Genomic DNA, 13,718 nt, shown 5'->3' with positions numbered 1-13,718 from the left:
GCCAACAGTTTAGGTGTAATATTGTAGGATATCAGACTGGATAAATGATCACTACTCTGATATGTGAATATTAAATACCGGCTTTCTCTAATCTGGTTGCTGAACTCTACTGGTGATCATATCGTCAGTGTTTCACTCATGTCCTCTGGAGCTTTGAGAGCCCAGATGTCCAGTGTACATACACACTCACACATGTAGGAGGGCCCTGTGTCTTGTGTTTGTAAATAACACTCTTGTGTTTGACTTTGTATCCTTTCATGCAGTAGTGTTGATTTAGCTTTTCTTCATTGTTGCTTCGCATTTATCAAGTAGCGCTGGCCAACTCTCATTCCAATTCCATTTATTAAATTTCTGTTGGCTACTGTTGAAGTCATCCCATTGTTTTTTTTTTTTAATTGTTTGTATCTAATCTCTAGTGCTATCCATTAGTGCCTTCTGTTTATTTTGTCTCCTGTAATACTCTTCTAAGTCTTTTTATTAAAGTGAAAATATTAGTCTTTGTTAGTAGAGCACACTTTCCTTTTCATGAGCTTCATTGACTTATAACAGTTGTGAATCTGATCTAACTTTTGTATTTGTTTGTTTTCATTGTTTTGGTTTTGAAAGGTTACTGTTTCGATGTTAAAAATTTCTTTCTTTCTTTGAGGACACTGCTGTTCCAGAAGTCTTAGTGTTCTTTGATTTTTCACATAATCTCAGTTTAAACTAAAGACCATGTTGAATTTAACTCTATTGGTATAAGTTAGTGGAAGGGAGAGAGGGAATTGTGAATTTTAAGAGGGTATTTTGTGTTACTTTAAAATAAAAGGCTTACTGGTGACAGAATGAAGTTGTAAAACTCTAGAGAGACCCAATTTATAATCAAGGAAACAAGATGCCCTGGGTATAGAGAGCTATCCCAAGTAATGTTTTATTGCGGAGGAAATAAAGAAATAGAAACGTAATTATTCAAATGCATTGAGGTTTTGAGTGATGAGTCAATGGAAATTACTGAGAATTACTAGCTAGAGTAAGCTAAGTAATGGAATTCAAGCTTATATAAAGCGAAGGTCAGTGTAATATCTTTTCTCTGGTTTTAAGTATTTTTAACACTGTGGCGTCTCCTTTTTCGTTACCAGGTGAACACTTGTCAGCGTAGGGGTGGACCTCTTGTCCTTGTAGGCAGTGGGCTTTCTTCAGAACAACAGAAAATGCTCGGTGAGCTTGCAGCACTTCTCAAGGCTAAAAAGTGTGCTGAGTTCGACAGTACAGGTGAGTTTTATTGACTTATTTTTGGTAGAAAATATTTTAAATAGGTAATTTCTCTGTAGAGCGCTGCTGAGATATGACTATATACTTTGAATCTTGTAATAAATCTAAAATATTTTTATACTTATAAGCTACTTATAGGCTTAATTTGGTTAGGAAATGCAAAGTTTAAAGCTTTGCCCAGGGTTTAGGACAGAATATGTCAGAAGAGCAAAGTTCTGAGTTTGATAATGACAAATTATAGTGTATATAATGCTTTCATTCTTCAGTTTGAATTTGAAATTAAAACGAAAAAGCATGTTTGCTAATGTGGTTTTAAGATAATGTGGTTTATGATCTGATTGTTTCATGTTGGTGGCCCAGGCTAGAGAATAAAAAAAAGGAATCTTATACCTAAGTGTTAAAACTGTTGCCTTTGAAGAAAATTCAGATATAAGTTAATAAAATGTGGACTAACTGGTTATAAAAAGCAGACTGGTTAAAGGATTATTTTGGTTTATATCTCTGTTTCTAACTGCTTTTTTTGTGTTCTAGTAACTCATGTCATTATTCCTGGTGATAAAGTTCAGAGCACCTTGAAATGTATGCTTGGGATTCTCAATGGATGCTGGATCCTAAAATTCGAGTGTAAGTGTTGGACTTGGGAGAATTACAAAATGAATTAAGTAGACTAATTTCATTTTTCATAGTGCCACTAATTAAGGAACGTATGCTAATTTTCTTCCCTCTGGTTAGTTAACGGTGTTTTGCAAAATCTTCTCTTATTAATGGTATCATTTAGATGCTCTTGGTAAATGTCCACAAATATGTTCTGGTTTTAAAGCCTTTTTTCCTATAATATCAACTATTTTAATAAAGAGTTAATAGATTATATAGTAGACATTTAAGGACAAGTAATCCATATTACTATTAAATGATGTATTTGACTTAATGCATGTTTTAAATACATTGCTATGAAACGTAAGTAGTTTATTGCCTTCCCTCTATAATTTCTATGACCTTTTATGTATAAAACCCTATTGCTTTCTTAGCTTATCTAGTATGTTTTAGGAATCTTTTGGGAAATTGAGACTGCTTTGTATTACCTGTTTTGGGGCAGTTATACGAGCTATTGTCTAACCTCCCCTGAAAATGTATCCCAGTTGCCTGTTGGCAGTCAAACACTGCCACCTCAGAGCTGCTTTTCCCCTTCCCCACTCTTAGTTGTTTGCCTTTTTTAACCTTGGATTTGCTTAGGACTTAAAACCAAATGAAAAAGGAAGCTTGTACAGAGTTATTTTCTACTCCTTAGTAGCTGAATTACCTACTTTTGGAACAGTGGCAAAAATAGGACAATGGCTTGACCTTTTTGGTTAACTAATTGTTTAGGAAAGAATAATGGCAATAAAGGGGTTATAGGAGGAATCTTGTGATGATACAGTCTTGTATCTTGATCCTAGGGGTGGTTACCTTACACATGTGGTTAAATTATATAGCTCTATATCCAGGCACACATCACACACACACACACACACACACACACACACACACACACACGCACACTGCATGTATAACTGATGAAATCTGGATGAGCTGTATGGATTGTATCAATGTCAGATTCTCGCTTTTGTTGCTGTGTTACGGCTGTGGAACATGTTGACACTGGACAGTGCAGGAATGTGCACGTGGCTTCCCTGTAAATTTCTTGGTGATTTCCTATGGAATTGTAATTATTTCAAATTAAAAAGTGAAAGCAAAAAGACCAGTGTGTAATTTTGATGAAACTTTTCTTTTTAAGAAGCAAATGATGGATCAGAATTAGTTTTAAAAAACCTAGTTTTATGGCTTTGTGCTTTAACGGTTTTATGGTAGAAATGCTTGATTTATTAAGATCTTTATTTTATTAATTTAATCTGTTAGTTTGAAGTTGATTCGGTTTGTAAAATGGTTTTCTTTTAGCAGTCGGTGTCCATGTCTTTTTAATGCAGCTCCCACTTTTCTTGTGATGCTAGTCTCCAGGGATACGGTGGATAAGCAGGCATGCCGGCAGTGCCACTGCGTCCGGCCTCACCGGTCTGCGTTATTCGTCTCTCCCAGTCATGACCAGTTTTAAAAGCATGATAAGCAATTGGACCGACCATTTACATAGGAAAAAAATTGTCCCTGCTGTCTCACTCCTATGTTTGAACCTTCTTTTCCCTTTCAGATCTGTGGCAAGTCTTACTGGGCCTCACTGTTTTAAAAAACTGATGTAAAATAGTTCCACGATTATAGAGGCTTTTGTACTGAATCTGTGCCAGAAATCTTGCCAGTGGTTATAGGAAGGAATAGATTTTCATAATAATAAGGTGTCAGTAATAAAGAACCCATGTGGAATTTTGAATGTTAAGGCATTTACCACTTCACTTTGAGTATATGGTTCCTGTGAATATGCTGAACTTGCAACTGGTTACATAGACAGGCTGCGTGATTCATGTCCATAAAAGCTGTCTTCTTTAAGAAAGTTTTTGTCAATCTAATGGCTTGGCCGAGCCATTTTTATAGAATCGCTGATGGACTCAAGCTGGCTTAATAGTGTGCTATTTGGTGATTCTCACAGAAGTGAATAACATATTCTAATATCAGTGGTTCTTTTAGGATGAAGGATGGATGGATGCTCTTACTGAAGTTCATTCCCCCATATTGTCTAATACAGAGTCCAAAGAGAAGTAGTTTCAGAGTTTGAGACAATTGGAAGGCAGGAAACCTCAAATACCTTCTTTCCTAATACATATTTCTCACAGTTGCTGTGTTGTTCTTAGTGGTAGACATCTGGTTTGATTAAAAAAAATTTCAGAACAATTCAAAACTATCTGAAAACCATCTATATTGAAGAGTGAGGAAGTGGACCAAAGCTTTCAAAATTAATTGTAAAAATTTATGATTTATTTAAACTAGATCTAATGTTTTGAGGATATCCATTAGCTTTCTGGTAGGTGAAACCTTTACTGACTTAACTATATAGAAACTTTAATATTTTTTTAACGGGGTTTTCCACAAACCATGTAGATTTAAGAGGAAATTTTATCTAAACTTTCTTGTAGATAATTGACTCATTTAACAAATTTAAAAAATTAACAAAAAGAGTAACTATCCAAATTTAACCATTGGAAGTTTTCTGTTTAAACATGTTGTGTCTTAATTGGTTAATATCCCTTATTTCTATACATTGTATATGTAGGATATATTACAATGTTACGGTAAATGGACTTAGCATGAAGATTTTGAAAATAGGTCATAATTTTACTATTGTACCAGCCATTCTGTCTCATCATATTTATTTTATGGAAATGGGAGATACAGATAGGAGAAGTTCCTTCTTCAAGATTAAATTTGTGGCTGAGATTTTTGTTTTAGTCCTAGTTTTGACAGTAATTCCTCGCAGGCAATTTACAACCATCTCTGTGAGGGTGAATTTTGGTAATTAAAGAGGTGACTAGAATGAAAGAATAGAAGATAATATAAATAAGTCATTTTATTCATCTCTTAGAGTACAAATAAGGTGAAACTGTATCTTAAAGATGTAAACCAGCCTTCAGTAAGAGAAATTATCTTGTATTGACTTGTTCTTTTGGTGTACTGCTTTCAAAATTTCCTCTAGCCTCACCTTTAAAAAACAATTCTGCGTTGTTTTTCATCTCATTGTGAAGGGGAGAGAAGATGACTGTCATTTTTTCTTTAATAATCTCTCCTTCCCTACTCTCATTTAAGTTTAAAGAAAATTGCTCCTGTAGAAGTTTTAAAACTCTTCAGCACCTAAGGGAGTTGCTGTGGGAATGTGCCAAACAGTTGGCATTAGACTTGTGTCTGTGAGGTGAGGAAGGGCCAAATAGGGTGCTTTTTGATTTTTGTTTAAGTTGACGCGGATGGAACCTAACAATCATTGTATCATCATTTGATAAATAGCCTCATAATCGGGTTAACATATTTATACTTTCTTATTAAAATTTGTTCCTTCAAGTGGATATTGAGAGTGCTGTGGAATTTTTGAAATAAATGTCATTCTTTTCTATTCAAACTGATAATTATCAGAAAATAAGTCTACCAAAGCATTTCTGTCAACTAAGATTGATTAGGCAACTTTAAATGCTTACAGAAATCCTTTATAAGAATAAAAAAATTAACATCCTTTGATCTAATAGTTTCACTTCTGAGAATTTCCCCTAAGCAAGTAATATAGATGAAAGAATAAAACTGCATGCATTGTTATTTCTAATAGCAAGAAATAGGGAGAACAACCTAAATATGAGAGAGTTAAGAAAATTCTGGAATGCTTAAAGATACTCCCTGAAAAAGTTCATATTTTTATGATAATTATTAAGACTAACGTATTAAGTAAAATAGGATTTTCAATTTTTAAAAAGTGTAAACAGTTTTGTCTTCAGTTGTGTCACTGGGCAAGCTGCTTTAAATCTCTTAGGACTTAAGTTTCCTTATCTATGAAAGGAAGAGATTGATTAGATGAAGCATCAGGAATTTCAAATTGGCTGTCAGAGGGCCAAAACAGACACAATTTATGTGGTTATGTCCAGCATATCCATTTAATTTTTGTGTCCTTAAGCATCATGTGTATTTTCCTATTTGTTGCATTCCCCACAACTTCCTACTGTTAACAGCAGGTTCCTCACATGTTTATGTAACCTGATTGGCCCTTGTAGGTATTAGAGATTAGAGTTGCAACCCTTGGACTACATGTCACTCCTAGCTTTCAAAAATTTCTCAATGGTTTCTATGCTATGACAGCAACTCTAACAGAACACTTTGTCACCTTTCAAACATGTTATTACAGACCTGGAAACTGTTGCTTAATTTTCAGGGGGAACTCCCTCCCTCCACACACACACTGTATTTTCCTTCTTCTTTAGTTGTTATTATGTAGCCTAGAGAATTAGCACATTGTAACTTGGAATAAGAGACTATCAGAGGAATGCAGCCTTCATTCAGCTCAGTAATGGTAATTGGAGCGTGGAATTTTCTGCCTTTACAGAAATTTACTGAACAATTGCTATAAAGCCGAGCGTTTTATGACTTGGGGCATAATGACACTATAAAAGCACTGGCACCTTCCTGTGGCAGCGCCATGCTGCCCTCTTCTTGTCTGCCATCTCATTTCTCTTGATGCCACGCTTACCCTATTCTAATGTCTTCTAAGCCTACAGCTGTTGACTGACTAATGTCAGCACATTACCAGGAACAACAGACACCATGTTAATATGATTTTTGACAGAAAATAAGGCCATAAAATGGATAATCAGACAGTATAAGCACAGCCTGTTTATTTATTTGTGTAATTTCTGTAATTAGCCATTAGCCCTTCACGTGTTACAGTAGCTATCATAGGAGTGTTCAGTGTTAAGGCCTTGGATTTATAGGCTGGCATATTCATTTAGCTAAAGATCCTGGTCTAAATGCTCTGCAGGTATCATTAGGAAAGGGGACTTAGCTAGGGGACTACATGCTCAAATGATACAAAGTAATAGTTGACATGTAAAAGAATGAGAGAGAGAAGTCAGTGATTTAGCTAGATTGCTAATGTTTTAGGGGTTGGTGTTCAATACGGAAACAGTATATGGTGTAATATCAGCACACCGGCAGGGTTTCTGGTGGGTACCTTGACCTAGGCAGAAATTTTATTTTGAGACTCACTTTCAATGCACAGTAAAATTAATACTTTAATACTAGCTTCATTAGATAGTTTTTTGCTCAGTGAGTCATTATTAAAAATTATAATATTTGTAAAATTATTACACGTAAAAAGCCAACATTTTTTAAAGAACCATGATATTTATGATAAAGTAGTGAGAAGAATAGGATTTAGAAATTCAGCGTAGCAAACTCAGCTAAGTATGATTCTTGTATTGAAAACATTGGGGGAAAGGAACACTAAAACACAGGCAAAACTAACAAATTAAGAACCACATGAGGGGGAATGATAGATAGTCCAAGGCTGAGTGTTGAATTTGAATTATGCATTAACAGTCCAAGTTAAGAAAAAATGTAGTCTCTTGACAAAGCTCTGCCTTTGGAGTGAGGGAATATTGAGTTGTTAAAAATCTTCTCACTTTTATATGTTAAGCAGCATCTTTGAAGATCTAAGCTGAAGCAGCTTTAAAGCATTGGAAATACTCAAGTCATCTCTAGACTGGCGATTTCAGTGTGTCGTACCTGTCAAATCCCAAGCATGTCTTAGGCTCAGCTTGTTGTTTATTTTAACAAGCCCTGTGGAGCCCCTGTTGTGTGGCCAGCTGAGCCAGGTGCTGTGGACTAAAGCAGTGTCTTTAATGTTACATCACTGAAGTCTCACAGTGATTAGGCATGACTGCACAAAACGAGCAGATGAGCGCTCAAGAGCAGGTCATTGTGAGATGAAATAAATGAGGGACTTTTTATTCACCCTCATTTTGAGAATAGCTGTAAATAATAATCTAGATTTTTATTCTTTGTGAAATAATTGTATAGATTTAGGTTTTTCAGAAAGGAAAATAAAATTTGTTAGTGTTTGGTACTATTAGGTTGGTGCAAAAGTAATTGAGGTTTTTGCAATTGTTTTTAACCGTTTAAACCGCAGTTACTTTTGCACCAACCTAATAGTTCATTGCTCAGTCCTCTCTGCAAGAGAGAATTCTTATATATTTTTTACGAGGTCTGACACTTAAATTTGTGAACTTGCCTTTGTGCACAATTGGCAGCACTGTACGAACAGCTTGGTGAGGTTTCATACATAACCTTGGTCTATCAGTATCTCAGAGCTGTGTTTGTGTGGACGTGTGGTGGTGTCTTCCTGAGTGGTGGTCATTATTATTGTGGCATGTTTTTGTGTGTTGTCGCATGAATATCTGAGCTTGAATTAGAGCGATGAACACACATTACATTTCTAGTTAAACTTGGCAAGAGAAGAAGTGAAATCAGGGACATGTTAGTCCAAGTTTATGGGGGTAATGCCAGGAAGGAAATGGCAGTATACAAATGGATTAAACATTTTTCTGAGGGGAGAGAGTGCATCACTGATGAAGGGAGGGCAGGGCGGCCAGTACCCAGCAGAACTGACGAACACATTGCAAAAATCGCCGGCTGACTGTGAGAAGCACAGCAGACAAAGTAAACATCGATAGAGAAACAGGAAAATCTTAACTGAAAATCTTGGCATGAGAAAGCTGTGTGCAAAAATGGTCCCGAAGGAGCTCACCGATGAACAAAAGCGAAGGATTGTCAAAGTTCTCCAAGACCTTTTGGAAAGACGATGTTTTGGGCTTCGTTATCACTGGTGATAAAATGTGAGTGTACCAATATGACCCTGAAATAAAGCATCAAAGCGCACAATGGACGTCAGTCAATTCTCCACGACCAAAAAAGTTCCATCAGTCCAAAACAAGTCAAAACAATGTTGCTAACCGTTTTTGATATCAGAGGGATTATTCTTTATGAATCTGTACCAACTGGACAAACAGTTCACCAAGCTTACTATTTGGAAGTGCTGTAAGAGGCTGCATGAAAAAATTAGACGACCTGAATTTTTTGCCAACAATTCATGGCTCTTGCATCACAACAATGGACCAGCTCGCTGTCTGTGAGGGAGTTTTTAGCCAGTAAACAAATCACTGTACTGGAACACCCTCCCTAACTCACCCGATCTGGCCCCCAATAACTTCTTTCTTTACCCAAAGATAAAGGAAATATTGAAAGGAAGACATTTTGATGACATTCAGGACATCAAGGGTAATACGACAGCTCTGATGGCCATTCCAGAAAAAGAGTTCCAAAATTGCTTTGAAGGCGCTGGTGTCGGTACATAGCTTCCCAAGGGGAGTACTTTGAAGATGACCGTAGTGATAATCAGAAATGAGGTTATATAGGATTTTTTCTAGGATGAGTTCGTGAACATAATTGTCAGACCTCATATACGGAAAGCCAGTTTTATTATGTTTTGCTTTGGCATAAATAAAGGTTCTATTTCTTTTTGAAATGAAACCGTGAAGAAGAAAAATGACTTAAATTATTTAATTTCAGTGAGAAAGAAATAATGTTCACTTGATGTTTATTTTGCTTTTCTCCTTGTTTTTTTGGTCAGGGGTGAGAGCATGTCTACAAAGCAAAGAACGTGAGCAGGAAGAAAAGTATGAAATTCCTGAAGGACCACAGAGAAGCAGGCTCAACAGAGAACAGCTGGTATTTTTCTTTTGCTGCTACTTTCATTGTTCTTATTATAACTGAATATTGTCACCATCCGGAAAAACTTCTCCTGCCCTTTCCACAAGTACAGGTGACTGATTAAAATTTTAATTGTACTTATTTCAAGCACTTGATTCTGAGAGATGATGGCTATGAGCAGTAAAATTCAGAAGGTAATAATTCCACATGTTAATGGAGTTTTGGCATCTTGAACATTCCCATAAACCTTTCAGAATCTGAGGGAAGTTGCAGATACAGGAAGTAACTTGAAAGAAGACTTAACAGCTGCTGCTCGGATTTACTTACCATATGTCTTTATTGCTATATATTGCAGTTTTAATGGATAGTGTTCCATTATCCTGTTGATATATAAGTATATTAGAAATGAAGAAGAAAAATTTTCATAGCAGGGAATTTTGAATTTTTTTTTTCATGAAGCACTCAGAAATGTGTTTCATAGCTAATTGGATCCCTAACCATGGCTTATGTGTTGTGTCCCAAGAAATACGTCTCCAGAACCCTGCAGGCCACACGCCCTCTGTGGGTGATCTGAAGAACTTAGGTTGGTAACATAGGGACCTGAATATGGGCGGGCAGGATTGGATAAAGGTCCATTGAAAGGTCCATATAAAGGTCTACTCTTATAATTTTATTAAGTTTAGCCCAGTATCCCTAAACCATATTTCAGATACCCTAGGAGTTCTTGAGGCTTTACATCCCATCAGATATGAATAAGCTTTCTGATAAAAGATTGATGAACAGTTTTTTGTTTGCATTTTTTGTTTTATACAAAATACACCTAAAATCTGAGGAGAGTGAAAAAGTACCTGAGATGATAACTGAGTCTTAGGAAACAAGATAGTAAATAGGAAACCTATAAATGCATATTTTTCATGACTCAAGAGTTTACCGGAAATACAACTTGCACCAGCCCCTCCTTAGGTACCGTGTTTCCCCGAAAATAAGACCTAGCTGGACCATCAGTTCTAATGCGTCATTTGGAGCAAAAATTAATATAATTTTTATTCACCAGTCTTATTTTATTTCACTTAATGTAAGACTGGGTCTTATATCACATCATATATATCATATCATATATCACACCACACCACAACACTGGGCCTTATATTTTTTGCTCCAAAAGACGCATTAGAGCTGATGGTCCAGCTAGGTCTTATTTTCGGGGAAACATGATAACTGCTTATTGCTTGTGACTATTATTTTTAATTCCCTCATTTACATGCAGTGTTTTAAAATATTTTGATCTGCTTTTAACATGCTTTTTTTTTTTCTTTTTCTTTTCAGTTGCCAAAGCTGTTTGATGGATGTTACTTCTTTTTTGGGGGAAACTTCAAACACCATCCGAAGGATAACCTTATTAAGCTTGCCACTGCAGCTGGGGGCCAGATCCTCAGTAGAAAGCCCAAACCAGACAGTGACGTGACTCAAACCATCAATACAGTCGCGTACCACGCCAAACCAGATTCTGATCAGCGCTTCTGCACACAGTATATCATCTATGAGGATTTGTCTAATCATCTCCCAGAGAGGGTTCGGCGGGGCAAAGTCTGGATGGCTCCTTCCAGCTGGATTATCGATTGTGTGATGTCCTTTGAGTTGCTCCCTCTTGACAACGAATAGTACACCAGACGAACCTTTCACAGCGAACTTAGTGAGAGAACCCAACCATTGCGCTGTGTTGATCATTCACATTTTTTAATACTCATTCATATGTTTTTTTCCTTTAATTAAAAAAATATGCCAGATTAGGAATTTATTGTGTTTACCAGTTAGATGCTAGATTACTTTGAAGGATTTTTTTAAAACTGGTATGTGTTTTGATTCATCATGTTTTTCTACTCATTATCAGCTGTCAAAAATTAATAAGAAGGTATTAAAACTATTGGTTAATATACAAATGGTATCATTATTGGCTCAGCCTTTTAATGTTCTTTGTTGAAAGATGCACATCTGCCACCAGCAAAAATACTTGCTATCCTTTAGTAAACAAAGTATATTGTCAAACAATGTATTCTGGTTTTATTGTAATGAAAATAGAGTGCCTGGTCTACATGTTTCACCACAGGTGTTAAATTCTTCTCCCATCAACAGTTGTCTTCATCTTATATTGTGTTTATTTAGTTTCTTATTTACTTGGATATTTGTACCTACATTTTTATCCCTTATTTTTATCTTTTCTATTCATCAGGGAATCATGATTTGAACCTTAACATGATTGTTCTTTGGTAGCGAAAATCACTGTTCGGCTCATGATACATACTTTTATTGTATATACTTGCTTATTGTTAATAATTATCAATTTGCTACTGTATTTTTCTACAATACATATATATATATATACTTCGAGCATTTTCTCTAACACATTTTAGTATCTATTTCTTAGAAGGTCTCACTAGAATAGCAAGTTGTCAATCAAATGTTAACAAATTAATTAGAAGCAGGTTTTTTTCTGGTAGACTTTGCTACGTATTGCTAAAATACTTTTTTTGAAGGTCTTAATTTCTAATTTCTTCATAAAGTTTTTTTTTTTTCTTTTTTTTTTTCAGATTGCCATGGCATAAAAAGTTGGAGATTACTTGATTTAGAATAGATTTTATCCAGATGATGCAAAAGGCTTTAGCAATCAGTAGAGGTGGGAGTGCGAAGGGTTTACTCTTAACACCACGGAGCTCAAGGCTGCAGAGTCTGGACAGGAAAACACCTGGGAATGGGCGGGCCCAGCAGTTACTCTAGTCTGAGTGTTCTCACTGGTGATTGACAAGGTGGATTAGATCATTGGAAAATATAGTTTAGGAAGCTGAATCCTCTAAAAAATCTCCCTAGAAATTGAATGTTCTTATCATATTAAAGACATGGGAAGGAAGATACTGTGAGACCTGCCAGTTTGGTCCCTTGTGGGCCAAAGAGAACAGTTGATAACCACTGGGTTAGAATTCTGAGTCTGGTGTTAATGAACGTGTTAAGATCCATTTATCTGAAAGTTTCAGATTCTGCTGATTATTTCAAAATAAATTTTACTTTAATTTCTTCTTTGACATGTTACTTTTCCATATCAGGACACATATTCTGTGAACACGGTAATGTACTGCTGACCCTGACCTTCTAGGGTTAGTTCTGAAACACCCTTGCCCACTGATAATGTGTTTGTGCCACGTTTCAGTCTCATGGAGAACGATGAGCACCATGGCGCCAAACAAATCTGAGGGGTTAGATCACGTCTGGATGAAAGAATTTAAGACTTTTTTGGGATTTGGGTTGTCATTTTTGATGAATCACTGACTTTTTATCAGTTTCTATTAGCTCACTGGTCACATTCCTAGACAGGTTTGTGTCTGCTCCTCTGTTCTGAATCCCTGTTTATAAACACACCTTTGGAGATTGTTGCTTACTTTCCTTTACTCCTTTTCTTGGTCTGTCTCCCTCCTTTGTCATATTTTGTCCCCCATTATAAAGCAGGTTTTTTGTTTTTTTGTGGTTTCTTTAAATATTTATTTTGACAGTAGTTGATTGATGCTAAGCTCTTGAAACTTGTATTTTCTGCAGATATACTTGTAATTTCATTTTTCAATCATAGATTCAATGTCCTTTTTATTTACCATAAATCATTAAAGTTATTTATGTTTCTGTATCTGTGTTTTCTATAGAAGTGGCTTATTCTGCGTTCCCGAAGAATGAGACTCAACAAGACTTATGAGGAAAGCTTTCAGCTAACAAAAACGTATCATTTTGAACATTAATGCTTTTTAATTATTGTTGGATAGAAATATTTCTCAAGTATATTAGATAGTTTATTACCTTAAATAAGATTTTCTGAATATAATGAACCTTGATAGTTTGGAATCATCATTAAGTATATAGTTTTCGTAGATAAGATTCACCATTTATTTTATTTGTCTTGATTTCTTTTGAGCCTGCTTTGAGAAGAGGCAATTAAGCGACCTCTGCATAGATGAAGATTATGATTTGGGAGGTTTGATGTTTCCTGTGGGAATAAAATGCCAAACAGGGTGTCATATTACCTATAAGCTATTACTGGCTCCATGGGTTGGGGTAAAAAAAAGAGTCAGTTGTGTCTTAAAGGTTTGTGGACCTCATCATACAAATGTCTATTCTCTAATCAAAAAACGCTTTAAAATGGCAGGAAATATGTTTATGTAATACCGTGTTTCCCCGAAAATAAGACCTAACCGGACCATCAGCTCTAATACGTCTTCTGGAGCAAAAGTTAATCTAAGACCCAGTCTTATCTAACATAAGACTGG

The 13,718-nt window shown here is 35.7% G+C and overlaps 1 protein-coding gene across 4 annotated transcripts in view; it reads left to right on the top strand.

Annotated features, from left to right (window-relative positions):
* Positions 1–13,084, top strand: part of BARD1 (BRCA1 associated RING domain 1) — a 69,871-nt gene extending 56,787 nt beyond the window's left edge. For 3 of the 4 annotated variants that reach the window (XM_019727082.2, XM_019727081.2, XM_074312819.1), the window contains 4 exons: positions 1,119–1,251; positions 1,783–1,875; positions 9,335–9,432; positions 10,741–13,084. In XM_019727082.2, the coding sequence (XP_019582641.2) occupies positions 1,119–1,251; positions 1,783–1,875; positions 9,335–9,432; positions 10,741–11,076 (660 nt within the window). In that variant the 3' untranslated portion in view covers positions 11,077–13,084. Of the gene's footprint in view, positions 1–1,118; positions 1,252–1,782; positions 1,876–9,334; positions 9,527–10,740 lie in introns of all 4 variants that reach the window. The other variant, XM_074312814.1, reaches the window with a different exon arrangement.
* Positions 13,085–13,718: the final 634 nt, after the last annotated feature.

The sequence above is a fragment of the Rhinolophus sinicus genome, linkage group LG01 (assembly GCF_036562045.2).
Source record: "Rhinolophus sinicus isolate RSC01 linkage group LG01, ASM3656204v1, whole genome shotgun sequence".
Classification (NCBI taxonomy): Eukaryota; Metazoa; Chordata; class Mammalia; order Chiroptera; family Rhinolophidae; genus Rhinolophus; species Rhinolophus sinicus.
Note: the sequence above shows the minus strand (reverse complement) of the source record. Positions and strands in the feature narration are given on the sequence as shown.